At 40.9% G+C, this 16,488-nt stretch overlaps 1 protein-coding gene across 1 annotated transcript in view; it reads right to left on the bottom strand.

Moving 5' to 3' along the window:
- Positions 1-7,187: 7,187 nt before the first annotated feature.
- NFIL3 (nuclear factor, interleukin 3 regulated) overlaps positions 7,188-16,488 on the bottom strand; it is a 30,810-nt gene continuing 21,509 nt past the window's right edge. The window contains exon 2 of the mRNA XM_073632868.1: positions 7,188-9,058. Coding sequence (XP_073488969.1) covers positions 7,494-8,870 — 1,377 coding nt within the window. The 5' untranslated portion in view covers positions 8,871-9,058 and the 3' untranslated portion in view covers positions 7,188-7,493. The remainder of the gene's footprint in view (positions 9,059-16,488) is intronic.

Genomic DNA, 16,488 nt, shown 5'->3' with positions numbered 1-16,488 from the left:
ACATTGCAGCATAGGTGTGCGCAGCCTAATGCATTAGGGTGTGCACCCTTAAGCTCAAACATACATGCATGTGTATGTATCTACATATATATGACCCCGGCACATTGATCTCCCTGCTGGCACAGTGAAAGAGAAAAGGATAAACATTTCTCTTATGGCAGAGCCGGTAAGAGGGAGATCTTTCCCATGTTCCTGTTGCTACACAGAACGATAACACTAATGCGCATGGGGGGATTAGGGTGTGCCTGGGCACACCCGGCACACCCTGTGCGCACGCCTATGCATTGCAGTCTGACTGAAGGTGTGGAAGGGTCTATCTTTATTGCTACCATCTGCATATCTTTAGAAGCAACTCTCATCAAAAAATAAAGCCAGATTCACACCTTTGCATTGTAGTAACATGTGAACTGCAGTTTGTTTTGGTTCCATTCATTTTAGATATCACCCTCAGACCTATTTCCAAAGCACTACAATGCACTACTACCTGCTTTTTAACACCACATCACACATAGATGTGAGTCATCTATGCCTTATGGTGTGCTGGGAAGAAAAAGGTACTTTTAAAATTGGCTGTCTTACTGAAACTACACAAAATTACCAAAAGTATTGGGATGCCTGCCTTTACACACACATGAACTTTAATGGCATCCCAGTCTTATGCCTCGTACACACGATTGGATTGTTGGCCAACAAAACCGTGGAATTTAGTCCGAAGGGCGTTGGCTCAAACTTGTCTTGCATACACACGGTCACACAAATGTTGGCCAACAATTACGAACGTAGTGACGTACAAGATGTACTACGTGGTTTTTCAGCTCTTTAGTGCCACCCTTTGGGCTCCTTCTGCTAATTTAGTGTTAGTAGGAGTTTGGTGAGTGTTGATTCGCGCTTTTCTTTTCGTTTTTTTCATTTAATGCTTTTCAGTTCATTTCTGAACGGCCGCTCGTCAACCACACATGTTGCGGAATCGGAGGAGATAACGTGTTATTTATTATTGGCCTTGGAGTTATTGCTTTGACATTATTTTTTTGGTTGAATAATGATTTGATTTGGTATATTTTCTATATTTTTGGATGCATAGAATGCACTTTTTTGGGTAAGTACTATTGGCTGATAGCATGTCTAATTTTTATATTTTTTATTTTTTAAATGCACAATAAAACAATTGTGGAGAATAATACTTGGCTATGTGTTTTACTTCAAATGACAGTTTGGGAGTAAGCAGTTACATTTTTAAAAATACAATGTAAAATACCAAGGGACACCAACATAGTTGTATATTTGATCTTAAAAACTACAAGATAACGGTGTTGTGGTAACTTGCACAAATAAAAAAAAAAAAAAAACATAATAATATTACTCTTGATATCACTAGAAAGAAAAAGCCTTTGAAAATGTGTTTGCAATAACTCCATCAGTATCACCAGCAAAGCAGCATCATTATTATCCCATTAAAGAAGAAGAGAATTGTGCGCTGCATTTGGAGATTTCATAATGTGCCACGTCACGAATGTTGATTTTCCATTACAAACACTAGTTTACAAGACCGACCGCTTCTGCTTCCGAACATGCGTGTTTGTACTTAGGACTTTTGTCCGACGGACTTGTGTACACACGATCGGAAAATCCGACAACACACATTTGTTGGTGGAAAATTTGAGAACATGCTAGCCAACATTTGTTGGCGGAAAGTCCGATCATGTGTACGGGGCTTTAGTTCGTAGGGTTCAATATTGAGTTGGCCCACCCTTTGCAGCTATAACAGCTTCAACTCTTCTGGGAAGGCTGTCTACAAGGTTTAGGATTGTGTCTATGGGAATGTTTAACCATTCTTCCAGAAGCACATTTGTGAGGTCAAAAGAGAGAGAGAACAGGTGCCTCTGAGTGTAGTCTGTAAAGCAATTACCTAGAACTAATAAGAGTATCACTCACATGAAAATGATAAAAACAGGAAACAGGGAATCCAGGAGACGTCAGTGGGTGTAGGGGTTTCATAAGCCCATGCCGCTGTGGTCTTCTCCGCTTGTAGGGCTGTTCTGGATGGTCAGGTATGGGAAGAGCTCAAAGCGAGGGTGGAACACAGCATCGACCCAGATGATGTCACAAGATCGCGATGCGTTTCGGAGCATGCACAGTAGAACCACGGAGAATGCGTGCTCCTTTCTCAAGAGCTTGAGAAAGGAGCGCGCATTCTCTGTGGTTCTACTGTGCATGCTCCAAAATGCATCGCGATCTTGTGACGTCATCTGGGTCGATGCGGGCCGTTTGACTGAAAACGCGCATAGAGGTTGGTCCGCAGCATCGTGTCATCGTGACACACTTCCAGTCCCGGAAATCAACCAGTATACCGCAGCAGTGGCATACCACTGCATTTGGGCAGATTTCCTGTGAACTTACCTGTTGTTCACACCAGGTGCCAGGTTTACAGGCACCCTTACATGTGAGGTTAATTACTATGTTTTTTATATGGAATGTTTTAAAAACGTTTCTGCGCAATGAGGCTTTTTCTGTCATTTGCACGAGGAACATCTACCCCAAACAACACTAGTATATAGAGGAATCGGGCCCGCTTTATCATATCCAGTCATATGAGGAAGTATCGATCCCGAACCACATCAGTCCACAGAACATTCACGGGGACTGCCCCACAGGCGTGTTTGACCAAACTAAAAATAGTTGTTTCATTTGGAGTGGTGAGTTGACATCCACGTGGGGGCACTGTCATGTGAGCACATATAAAGCACTTATCAAGCACGGATTCATATCCACTTCGTAGAGCACGAGCACTTTTGGGATTTGGAACTTTTTGTTGCTTGATAAGTTTACTGATGTTTGTAACAAATCTTCTGTATGGGACTTTCTAGTGATTTTTTTTTGAAAAACGCACCAGGTTTCAAATGTGATATCTATCTAATCTTTGTGGTGCTCAGTGTAAATTATCTGCATGGGACTTTTTAGCAATTTTTCAAAGTCGTATCAGTTTTCAAATGTGATATTTATTTAACATTTGTGGCACTTAGCCCGGTATATTTATTTTTAATATTATTTATATGTTTGGACTTTCTTTTACTTGAATTGGTTTGTTATCAGCACCAGACTTTACATTTTTGAGGTCAGGCACTAATGTTGGACAAGAAGGCCTGGCTCGCAGTCTCTGCTCTAATTCATCCCAAAGCTGTTCTATCGGGTTCAGGTCAGGAGTCTGTGCAGGCCAGTCAAGTTCCTCCACCCCGAACTCGCTCATCCATTTCTTTATGGACTTTACTTTGTGCACTGGTGCGCAGTCATGTTGGAAAAGGAAGGGCCATTCCCAAACTGTTCCCACAAAGTTGGGAGCATGAAATTGTCCAAGATGTCTTGGTATGCTGATGCCTTAAGAGTTCCCTTCACTGGAACTAAGGGGCCAAGCCCGACCCCTGAAAAACAACCCCACACCATAATTTCCCCCTCCACCAAATGATTTGGACCAGTGCACAAAGCAAGGTCCACAAAGACATGGATGAGCGAGTTTGGGGTGGAGGAACTTGACTGGACTGCACAGAGTCCTGACCTCAACCCGATATAACAGCTTTGGGATGAATTAGAGCGGAGACTGCGAGCCAGGCCTTCTCTCCAACATTAGTGCCTGATGTCACAAATGCGCTTCTGGAAGAATGGTCAAACATTCCCATAGACACACTCCTAAACCTTGTGGGCAGCGTTCCCAGAAGAGTTGAAGCTGTTATAGCTGCAAAGGGTGGGCCAACTAAATATTGAACCCTACGCACTAAGACTGGGATGCCATTAAAGTTCATGTGCGTGTAAAGGCAGGTGTCCCAATATTTTTGGTAACATAGTGTAAATCACGCACGTTAAAACGTGCAATAACATACACAAAGGTCTGAATCTGGCCTAAATTCACGTGGTATTAATATTTTAAAAATATCTATCTGTATGTCTATTTCATCTACACGTCATTAAAAGTACATTTCAGACAAACATAGAATTTATCTGTGGTCCACATTCATGGAAGGAAATTGCATATCATCACCCAGAACCAGTGTGATAAGCTTGCTGAATCTGACAGCAGAAGATTTCATAAAACTCAACCTAAAAACACAATCTATTTAAAGTGTTACTAAACCCACAAGAGTAAAATCAGTCTGTATATGCTGTAAAGCATGCTGTTAAACTCACTGTGGAACCTAAAGGGTTAATCCTCTGCATTGTGCATTGTGGGCTGTTTGATCCTTCCCTTCTTTTAGACCCCTTTCAACACTGAGGGTGTTTTGCAGGCGCTATGAAAAAATAGCGCCTGCAAAACGCCCTTAAAATAGCGTCTGCAAAACGACCTAAAACAGCTGCTCTATGCACCCCAGTGTGAAAGCCAAAGGGCTTTCACACTGGAGCGGTGCGCTGGCAGGGCATCAGAAAAAGTCCTGCCAGCAGCTTCTTTGGAGCGGTGAACTCACTGCTCCTCCACTGCTGCTCCCCATTGAAATCAATGGGGCAGCGCTGCGATACCGGCATTTTGTGGGCGGATTTAACTCCTTTTCTGCCGCTAGCAGGGGGTCATAACCGCCCCGCTAGCAGCCGAATAGCACCGCTAAAATTACGGTAAAGCGGTGCTTTACTGCTGACACCCTAGGAGGCGCAGTGTGAAAGGAGCACTTCCGTTGACAATCCGTCTTCCTAGTACAGAGCCTAGAAGTCACTTTGTACACGCTCTGTTGTGTTGTGCTGGATGCATGTGATCAGCACATGGCCAATTAGCACTGGCCAGACAGAAAGGCAGGGGTCATGCAGCCTCATTGGACAATCAGAAGAGAATAAAAACTTCTCCTACAAGCTTTAACCAGTGCTCGGCTGGACCCTAATAGAAGTCACAGGACTGCTATATACTGCTGATGAGAAAAGGTATTTAGTAGTTTATATTTACTAAAATATTTGAATTTCCATGTTCTGTATACTGTGGGAGACTAGATATACTGAATGCAGGGTCCTGGGTTTAGTAACACTATAAGTATGTATAACTGAAAAAAGTACCTTCTCTTGGTCTCAGTCTCCTCAAAATCTCCTTATTTATGCTTTGGTGGTCCAACTTTCTGTTAGATGGTGGCTACATTTGTTCTCTATGGTCCCATGGTTATTTGCTCACTGCCGAGATGGATCAGGGACTATGTGCTATGGGATTTGTTGTAGTGTAGGGCAGTACACATGACTGCAACTAACAATTTCATGAGAAATAGATTAGAGGGTCATTAAGTAGCAGATGTGTATGGACTATTTTTGAAGAAGGATATTGTTTAGTGTCACTTTATAGTGGTTGCAGACCTTTCCATATACCCAGTAAAATGAATGGCCTCAGATGATACACAGAGATTAAACAAAGCCTTCTACATATGTTGTCCCTGTTTATCTGCAGCCTTCTCTTCTCTACCTCTGTTCAAAGTCCAGAATTCATAAAGCTTGTCTGAGCTGTCAGAAAAAAGGGGGCAGAGAGCTGAGATTACACACTGCAGAGCTCAGTGAGGAGAGCCCTGACTGCTTACCAGCAGCAGTGTACATGAAGCCTTAGGGCAGTGATGGCGAACCTTGGCACTCCAGATGTTTTGGAACTACAATTCCCATAATGCTCATGCACTCTGCAGTGTAGCTGAGCATCATGGGAAATGTAGCTCCAAAACATCTGGAGTACCAAGGTTCGCCATCACTGCCTTAGGGTAAACGCAGCACAACAGACATTTTTAAACGTTGGTTACTATCTGCCAACTTACTTCGTTCAGGAGAGGTTTTAAAACATCCCGTGTACATGAAGTCTAATTCCCTAGTACACACGGTCGGTCATTGATCGGACATTTCAACAACAAAATCCATGGATTTTTTCCGACGGATGTTGGCTCAAACTTGTCTTGCATACACACGGTCACACAAAGTTATCAGAAAATCCGATCGTTCTGAATGCGGTGACGTAAAACACGTACGTCGGGACTATAAACGGGGCAGTAGCCAATAACTTTCATCTCTTAATTTATTCTGAACATGCGTGGCACTTTGTGCGTCAGATTTGTGTACACACGATCGGAATTTCTGACAACGGATTTTGTTGTCGGAAAATTTTATAGCAAGCTCAAACTCAAACTTTGTGTGTCGGAAATTCCGATGGAAAATGTGTGATGGAGCCTACACACGGTCGGAATTTCCGACAACAAGGTCCTATCACACATTTTCACTTCAATTATCATATGCAGATAAAATAAAATACGTAAACAGGGATTTGATTTTTACATGATGGATTATTGAAGTGAATTTTCACACAATTCTCAGCACCTTTGTAAATCAGCCCAAGAAAGTCTACACTGACACATGATATGTATTGTGTTTTCTCATCCCCTTTGTTAGGTAACAAAACTTGCAGGATTGGTCTCCAGTGCTACCTGGGGCTTCTAATGACCTCTGTTTTGAACCGGAGTAATCTGAATGCAGTACATTCACAGGCAAAATATGTACAGATTGTAAGAGCAGACGTCCCTGGAATATTTCCTATGCACAGAAGATAAGTGCAGAAGTCTTTGGAAGCCTATCCAAGGAGAGAACCAAAATTTGGAAGCTCCAGTTATATATGATAAGCAATTTCCTCACCACAGATCCAATGTTAGGATAGCTCTGTACCATATCCCAAGGGAGCAAAAATATGCTCCTGACTGCATAGATATATTAGTAAAAAGCCAGCCATAGTTGGTTAGAATCTCGGCCGGTTTAGCAGGGACCAGCCGACATTCTAACCAGGTATAGGCAAGGCTGATTATACAACCAGCCTGTCGGATTTTACATGAGATTATTGCCAGCGGCTATAGCAGCTAGCAGTTTTAACTGTGTGTTCTCACAGCAGGGACAGCTCCCCCCCACCGGGAGAGAACAATAGCTCCATGGGAGGGATTCTGAAGCAATCTAGCAATTTTCTTACCTGCAACCCGTGGTTTCAGGAAAGAAAATTGCTCTGTCTATGGCCAGCTTAAGACTATCATATCAATTACATATAATAATAGAACTATTTAAGTAACCCTGGGTGTATAGAACCTTATAGAGCTTTAAAAGCTCTGTTGTTATTGGGGAAGAAAAAAAACATTAAATGTGGCACAGGGTGCAGAACTGTTGTACAAATATTTAAAAAACACAATCTGTTGCACGCAAAATAGAGTCACATATTTGTCACCAATACTTTATTATACATGGTAACTTGCACAGTTTAAAACAGACCAGCAAAAATAATGTATAAGATATTTACAACCTTGCAATTGCTACCTAACTGTACACAAGGCAAAGTGATCATAATAACACAATCGTCAGAATAATTGTGCACAAAAGACAATATTTAGTCGACATATTACAGGAACAGAACAGTGAATGACATCACAAGTCCAGTGAAAATAAGAAATTTTACAAAACATATCAATTTACTGCAAACAACACCCTTTATTACATTAAGCATCAAATTTCATTTCAGTAGTAACTTAGCTGGAATCTGAAGTACAGATTTCTTGGGCAACTATAAGTCTTTTCAGCGTGGCAACCTCAGCAGATAAATTTGCAATACCATGTTTTAAATACAAGCTCTCTGGCTCAGAAGTCTTGTAAACATTGTCTGTCATACCGACAATTCCAGCAGTTTTGCAAATATTCGGGATTTTATCAAGTTCCTTATGGTGCCACTGTCCTGATTTAATAGGCCAGTCTGGCATATTAGTCACTTGAACAGATAAAGGGGACAAGGATGTATGTACCACATTTTCGCTACTATGGTTTTCGAGTGGAAAGTGCTTTTTTGAGGACATGTCAATTGGCAAGGGCAGTTTTTGTGTGGCATCAAGCTCACTTTCCAGTGCTTCCGCTTTGAGCTGCATAGCTTTAGTCTTAATTCGCAGTTTGTGGGGCAGTGCAGAGGAATTCACTTCGGGAACTTTTATGACTGTTGTATGACCATTTTTTAGTTCAACAGGGGAGTGAATGGGACCTTTAGGAACCTGCTGCTCATCCTCACCATCAGACGTTTTTCCCACCACACCCTCATCCGTCTCTGATGTCCTTGGAGAGTTGCTCGAGGAACTGTTGATTTGCAGCAGAGGGGGAGAATGGGAATAACTAGGAAATGTGTTTCTAATAAAGTTCTGATAAATAGATGAGGTGTAGGAAGGGTTTTCCTCTCTAGATTCCCGAGGAAAGTTCTCTAGGGGTTCCTGCTTTATCCTTTGGAAACTCATTTCTGGTGTTCTGCAGCTGTTGTGAAAGGGGTTTGGTTGAATATGGTCTCCAGATGAGGTCTCAGATACATCTGACAGAGAACTCTGAGGGGAGTGCTTGATTACAGAAATGCAGCTACTGGTCATGAGAGGGTGTTCATGATCTCCTGAGAAAGATCTCGCATTGGATTGGGCAGTTGCGTATTCCTGAAAATATACAGCTGTGCTGCTTGTAACCTTTTGTATCTCTTGAGCATATGATGCAGAACTTATTAAACCAAACTTAAGTTTTAAAGACAGCAGTTCAGTTTTCAGGTTAGAATTCTCCTCTCCAAGTGCAAGGAGTTTATTTTCTAAAACCATGTCATTCAGCCTGCGTTTCTCTCGTGATCTTTTTGCAGCCTCATTGTTTTTCCTTCTCTTCTCCCAATACATTGCATCTTTCTTTTCATCAGGAATGAATTCCCTTTTCCTACGACATGACGCTGACTTGTTTTTCCCACCACCTTCGTTGTACAACATATCATTGCTAGAGTCCATTGATTCAGATATATCTGTCATATTGGAATTTAACACAAGGATGTTCTCTATGCCACTCCTTGCATCTGTGCACTCCTCTTTTTTAATAGTTGGCATTTTCCTTAGCTGCATTAGCACCAGTTGGAGTCGGTTCCCTTTCACAGTTGCTGGAGAGAACGATTCCACAGCGTTTGTTATAGTAAATCAACATGAAGACATCAAGTATCCAAAATTCCATCTGCTATCAATGTTTCTTTCCAGGTGCTGAAGTTGTACATATATAGCCATTTTCAGGAAATGATCTGTGTAGGCATTATCACCTGCAAACAAAAAACAAGAACACTTTAAAATACTAGCCAATGAAATAAAAGACCAAATGAATGCACAATCATTTAACCTATACTTGAGGGCTTTGGAAAGTCTGCCTGTGAGTTTCCTAAAAGTCCCTCTTCTTAAGAAGTCATCGTGATACCACTAGAGAAGTTGGTTTGCTAGTACGACCACAAGTTCATACACTTCTGCATTTTCACAGACCATAATATACATGTCCTGTTTGCGGTTCATATGGAACAGTGATCAGGTGCACTAATCTTGTTATAAACTTAGATATATTTAACTCTGACATACTACGCACGTGCTCGCAACATTGCATGTCTCATCTTGAAGTATGCGGAAAACCGAAGAAATTGAGAATGCGTAGAATGATTAATTGGTATATGAGGTTCAAAAGAAAAGTAGGAAAAAGTAAACTTTTGTGGAAAAAAAAACACTACAAATCAAAAATGAATATCTCTTTGCATAGAAACATGAGTCTAGTTGTAGGTTGGTCTATTTATGGCATATAAATCAACAAACCAGCAGTACTAGAGTATTACTGGTTTTATACATGAAATGCAGGAAGTTTTAAAATCGATTTGTGTTATAGTTGTCGTTTAACACAAGCTACCTTTACTACTATATTTAGTAACTTGGGATCAGCACAGTTCATGGAACAAGGTCAAAGTTAAGAATGGATGGAAATACAGGTAGATGTCAGACAACAGCTGACAGTACGTGTGCAGAGTCAGGTATCTTTCATTTTACAATACACTGTCTGCAAAATGTAAACCTAACTCTTGTTAATATAACTTAACTCATGATTTGCTATCAGTCTTCATTATTCAGATTAACTGCAATTAGAATTTTCAATGTTCATTGATGATTAAATTATTTTGCACGCACAGCCTTTCTGTGTAAGGTTCTATCAGCAGCAATTAAAAACTTTCAGCATCTCATTTAATTTACACCTCCAGTGGTGTGGCATTACAAACTAGTACAAACCCGGAACCCAAATGATTGTAATTACATGACAAAATGGATTCTACACTCCGAAAAGAAATTAGATTCCCCATAGCAGCCAATCAGATTTCAGTTTACATCAGTTTAGCATGGTCTGCAAATTGTATGATGATTTCTGAATGGGTCTTTGCATATTAGCTTTTGCTTCATTAAATAATAGTGAAATCTATCTGCCAACATACTGACAATTAACTCAGCTATAGACGGTTCGAACCTCACCCGCTGTTCTGCCGAAAACTCGACAAAATCTTCAACCACGCTACTTCCGGTGACTCTCGAACAGCAATAATTGGAGATTTTGTATACACTGCGGTACACATTAAAATGAGTGGACATTGTTAGTCTGCCTGCTAGTAACCAAAAACATGTCCGCCTCCAGGGCGGCGACAACTTTTTTTCTTCTTACCCGGTGTTCTGTCAAAACAGCCAACTCGTTGTGTACTGTAGTGTATAAAGCTGTCAGTGTTCTGTGAAAACAGCCAACTCGTCCAAATCTCCAATTGTTTCTGCAGGAGAGTCACCGGAAATGACGTGGTTGGAGATTTTGGCAAGTCTGAGTCTGAGCTTTCAGCAAAACACCGGTTGAGCAGTGACCACCCGGGATTCGAACCATGTATTGGCAGGCTGAATGTACCCAAAAGTTGATCTTTCAACTTGGGTACAACCAGCCTATCAGATTCTACATGAGATCATTGCTAGCGGCTATTATAGCCGCTAGCAGTAATCACTCTTTTCTCCTGTAGGGGATGGTTCCCCCCATCCAGATGCCTGGAGAACACATTGGCTTCGCAGGAGGAATTCCCCCATCAACTTCGACTGTGTTGATGGAGAATCGAGCGATTTTTCTTTTATGCAACCAAATCGCGCCATCTATGGCTGGCTTTACTGTTAGCGTATTGCCCAGGTTGTCCTAAAGGAAAAACAAAAGAGTGATTTCTAGCTCTAGAAAACTGTTAAGGTGATTCACCTCTGATAACTCTAATGCTGCTAAATAAAAATAGCAAACGGCAATCATGTGACTTCCTTGCACAGGCATTTCATACCACAAAAGATTAGCCAGTATGTGAAATGGATGGCTTGCCGACTATGACTTTGCTTGGCAGAAAAATGATGCTTCTGCTTTTTTGTGACTTACAATGGTTTGTTAGATTTTCAGTGAATCAAAAATAGTAAAAGAACAACTGTTCACATGAATATATTGAGCCAGCTAATGCTCACTGCGTTTTCTGCCAAAGTACACAAAGGCAGCCAACAAGGTTAGCTATTCACTCATTTACAATGTCTCGTTAATCTAATTTTATCTCTCTCCGTAGTATAAAAAAAAAACAAAAAAAAAACACTTGAAGAATAAAAAACAAATTGGAAAGATAGTCAAGAGGCAAAAAGAATGCAACGTACAAGCCATCTTACACATTAACATAAATAAGGTAAATGTATTTGTTCTTATGCTAGACAGTTTTATCCTGCCATAGATCTGATGAGCCTGTGTTGTAAAGATCAGTGCTTTGTCCACTTGTCCAATCCTTTCCATCATAACATAATATCCAACTGATAGCAGACCTATCCTCAGCTGATGGACCACATCTATACTGTATTTGAAAGATCCAAAAGGGATCAAGACTGATCATTTCAGTTGGATAAGAACACATTTCATTTATTTATAACAGTTACCATTGCTAATGGTGGCCTGTGTATTGTACTAAATTTTGTTTCTAATTGAAAACATACATATTTACACAGAATGATCTCCCATTCTATAAAACATGGTACTCTTGTATATAAAAGGACTCTTATCCTAAACCCACAAATGTCATTTACTCAGCTATCATTACTGTGAAAATATATTTTAAGTAATATAAAACTTAATTTGCTTGTAGCAAATTACAAATATGTGAAAATAGGCATCACTGGGGTAAATTGTTTTCTTTTCTTTTTACCCCTAATGTCTCCCCACTTAAAATGAAATCCAGTTATGTTAAAAAGAAAAAAATATTTTTTCCTAATGCCTCAACCTCAAACCAAAATGAGTCCAGTTAGGTTAAAATATAAATAAATCTGGAAGAAATGAAATAATGTATAATGTATATGTAAAAAGAAAGTATTCCAATAATTGTGCTGCAACATGTGTCCCAAATATAACCACTGGGCACACAAACAGGTGCTGATTCTTTCCCAACAGACACCATGCCCACTGATTAACTAGTTTGGAATGTGGCATGGTGCCTCATTTGTATTTTGAGCAGACAACTGCCAGACTATGTCACATGTATTTCCAGCAATGAAAGATAATGTAATCTAAATATATAGTGATCTATATGTTTGCAGTTTTTGTGTAACAATTCTATTTCTTGTATAATATCCAGACAGGCTATAGTAGAGTTTACTTTAACCACTTCAATACTGGGCACTTTCACCCCCTTTCTTCCCAGACCAAATTTTCAGCTTTCAGCGCTGCCACACTTTGAATGACAATTGCACGGTCATGTAACACTGTACAAAATTAAATTTTTATCATTTTTTTCACACAAATAGAGCTTTTATTTGGTGGTATTTAATCACCGCATGGGTTTTTATTTTTTACGCTACAAATAAAAAAAAAAGACCGAAAATTTTCCAAAAAAATGCATTTTTCTTAGTTTCTGTTATAAAATTTTGCAAACAAGTAATTTCTCTTGATAAATTTTGACCAAAAATTATGCTGCTACATTTCTTTGGTAAAAATAACCCAAATCAGTGTTTGTTTGGTGTTGGCAGTGATGGGGGACAGATTTTTTATTGGGACACTGAAATGTGTATAGGGACAGGGGTATATCAGTGGTGCTTGGTGTACTTTGTGGGGTGATCTCTAACAGCTCTCTGTGTAAAATCATCCTCACACAGAGAGCTGTGACAGATCTACAGATCCCCCCCCACACACACACACACACACACACACACACACACACACACACACACACACACACTGAGCTCGGCGGGGAGACCTGTCACAGAGACACGCCTCTCTGTTTACATTGTGACGGCTGTGATTGGACACGGCTGTCAGGTGATCGGGAGGGCCAATCACAGCGCCCATATCCCAATCTCTGCTCAGCTGGATCCTGTGATCAGAATGATCACAGGATCGAGCCGCAGCGCGCCTCGTGGCCACGCTGTGAGCACTCATTCTGAGGGACGTTCCTGAACGTCCACTCAGAACGAGGAAAGGACCACCGGCCGTTTATGTGCAGTGGCCAGGTGGGAGGTAGTTAAAAGAAGCGGCTTTATTGCCTTGAAGTAACCTACATGTGATAGAGCCTGTGTACACAGAGGTCATGCAACCTGGAGGCTTTAACTAAACCCATAAAAGGTCATGCATTAAATAGGGAAAAATACTTAGTCAAGGTCAGGTTTTACAACCATTTCATCTTTTTTCAAGATTAATTTTATGTCAATCCAGACTTCAAGACTTAATTTACAAGTTGCTTGAGTTGATCTTTTTGTGCAGCTTTCCGCATTGGTGTATCTTCAGCAACAGCTTTGAATACCATACCCAGACTGGATGATTGTGACCTTTGGGCACTGGACTCTACTTGTGGGGCTTACCAGACCTTTGTGCACTGTGTTTGTTAACCACAGTGGGCTATCCAGGTCCGGAGCTGTGGCACAGCCTTTGGTGTGACTCAGTCTCTGAAGACTTATGATTAGGCTGTGTGAGCCAAGCATAAGAATCTACTACATTCATTAGAACTGTGCCCATTTTTACACCAGTTTTCTGCTGATCGCCACAAAAATGTTAATATGCTGAGCAATTAGTTTCTGCATCACTAGCTAAAGTGTTGCCCATGTGCTCTGTTTGCACCTTTCGGATTGTGGTACAATATTTCAGCCAATGATTGCCAAGAGACATGCAGTTCAACCTGTTAGTCCTTGCTGCTGCCTACAATGACCTGGGCACTTCAGGCCATTTGAAACTCTCCTGCTCTTAGCAGCCAGTTCTTGAGTACCCAAGGTTTTTACCTGGTGTTCTCATTTAAGTCATCCCTGTTAAGCAGTGGTACATGTCAGGTCTGAAGCGCAAAAGGAGGAGTCCCTCTGTATTGGGTCTCTTCAGTTCACAGCCTACTGGGGTAGCCTGCAGTGTCCCTTCTCCTGTCTGGACTGACATGATGTCCCTGCTTGAGCCTCTACTACATTGCAATATATTACATTTTTGGTTTTGGGTTTAATACCACTTTAAAGCGTAAAAAAAAAAAAAAAAAGCAAAGTATGCTTACATGTAGGATTTTTATGCCAGAGGAGGAGCCATTGGTCTCTTCTATCATAACTGCTTCTTCCTGCCTGGTGGCATTAATATACAGCCAAACTGCGGCCTGGCAAATCAAGTGGCAGAGCAGTCCAAACCCGGAAGGAAGACTGCGAGAAGAAGGAAGTGCCATGATGAGAGCAGCTCTGGAGGGAATCGTTTGCCAAAGTGTGCTAACACTAGCACATTATGGCTACTAGCTCCCGGGGCCTATTTAAAGTAAACTGCAGCGTTCAGTTCCACTTTAATGAACTCCAAGACACTGATTTTATGGTAAGTACAAGAATCTTATTTTTTTTTTTTTTATACTCCTGGTATACCCATCTGGTTCACAGATTTTGAAACTCCATGTTTTTTTCATGGAGGTTATTAAAATCCATAAAGCACATGAGTTCCAGCAATAAAATTCCTATTCTTGTACAAAAAAAAATGAGATTTACCATGAAAATCAATGATTATCATTTACTGCAGTGATTCCTCATAAAACAGATCTTAATCCTTCTTCACATGAGTCAGTGCTGCTTGTTCTTTTATTTCGTTTGTGGTAATGACAGTAAGAGCAGTTCAAACAGTATAATAGCATTTCTTTCAACAGTACTTTCATTATGTTTTATCACAAAGGCTCTAAATTACCCAGCACATAAAGTAATATGCATACATATACAAAACTGGGGCCACTTGGAAACTTTACAACAAACTTAAGCTGGATTTTAAAAAAAATTCTTATTGGATATCGGAATGGGCTTGTTTTCAATCACCAGGATTTTTTTTTTAAACATGTCTTTTTTGTTCATCTGTTTTTTTGGCCCTAAAGCCTAGTACACATGGGCCGAATGTCGGATGGCATTGGCTGGTTCAATAGAAACCGGCCAACATTCAGCCCGTGTGTACGGTAGCTGGTCCGACAGAAGCCGGCCATTTGAAGGGTCAGGACCAAAAAGGGTCTGCCGACTGGCTCCCGATCAGCACTCTCAGCAAGTTGCTGGGTTGAACGAAAAAAAACCTAGTAGTGTATACAAGGCTTTAGGCCACATGCCAATTTGGCGTTTAGCCTGTGTGCGGTCAACCCTAGCGTTTCAGTGCAAGCAGGAGGCACAAGTGCAGTATGCCTGCAGCCTATCAAAGTCTATGGAAGGCTGAAAGCTACTGCAGCTAGAGGTGTTGAATGCTGTACCAAGTGGTATTCACATTTAAGGCCCTATGCGTTCAGGGGTGGATGGCTGGAACACAAGTATTCTGCATTCTGGGCATTTGCACTAAATTGCAAGCACTGGCCTCACACAGGTTGGACGCCTAGTGTGCAGGTGGATTTGGAAGTTAACACAATTTTGATAACTAAACAAGAAATGTATCATTGGTGGGCACATCTCTTAATTAAGGGCTTGTTCACAGCCTTTGTTAGCATGCGTATAAAACACATGCACTGGCGTGCATTCTTTGCGTTGCAATGCATTATAGCACATCATAACGCATAAAAATGCAACATGTTCTATTTTTTACACAGCACATTTGTGTGACTTTTTAAATCTATTTGCCTTGTATTTGGGACTTTGTTGGGAACCACATTCCAACACTGCTGGAGCTCTAAAGGATCCAGCCATCTTTGGCACAATCAATGCACAAATAGACCTGTATTGGCTTTTTCACCCATCTCTCTCCTTTTTGAGCATATGCCCAAAAACCGGTGGAAAAAGTTTCAGGCATACTGAAAAATCTGTGCCTGACGCTATACTTCAGTCAAACATTCACACTCATTGGGTCATTCTGTGATGGTCGGACCACATATGGTCAGATTTCATTTTATTACAATGGTTTGGTATAATTGAATAATTCACACTGGCAGTTTTTTGTGGTTTCAAATAGAAACATTAGCTATGTCTATAAATTACACCCTTTTCTAGAATTGATCATGGTTATTGATGGACTGGATAGCTCTTTCATAGACAAGACTGGTTGCTAGAGATCTTCCCATCACTCCTCAACTCGGAAACCTGTTCCCAACTCATCCGACTCATCCTGCTGTATCTTTGTAGTCTAACAGCGGGGAGAGTTCCCTGTCATCAGAATACACCGATCAGCGATGTAGGCTATAGCCTGCAGTGCTGATTGAGCTGAATTTTTCCACTATTC

This window comes from Aquarana catesbeiana, linkage group LG01 (assembly GCF_042186555.1).
Source record: "Aquarana catesbeiana isolate 2022-GZ linkage group LG01, ASM4218655v1, whole genome shotgun sequence".
Lineage (NCBI taxonomy): Eukaryota > Metazoa > Chordata > Amphibia > Anura > Ranidae > Aquarana > Aquarana catesbeiana.
Note: the sequence above shows the minus strand (reverse complement) of the source record. Positions and strands in the feature narration are given on the sequence as shown.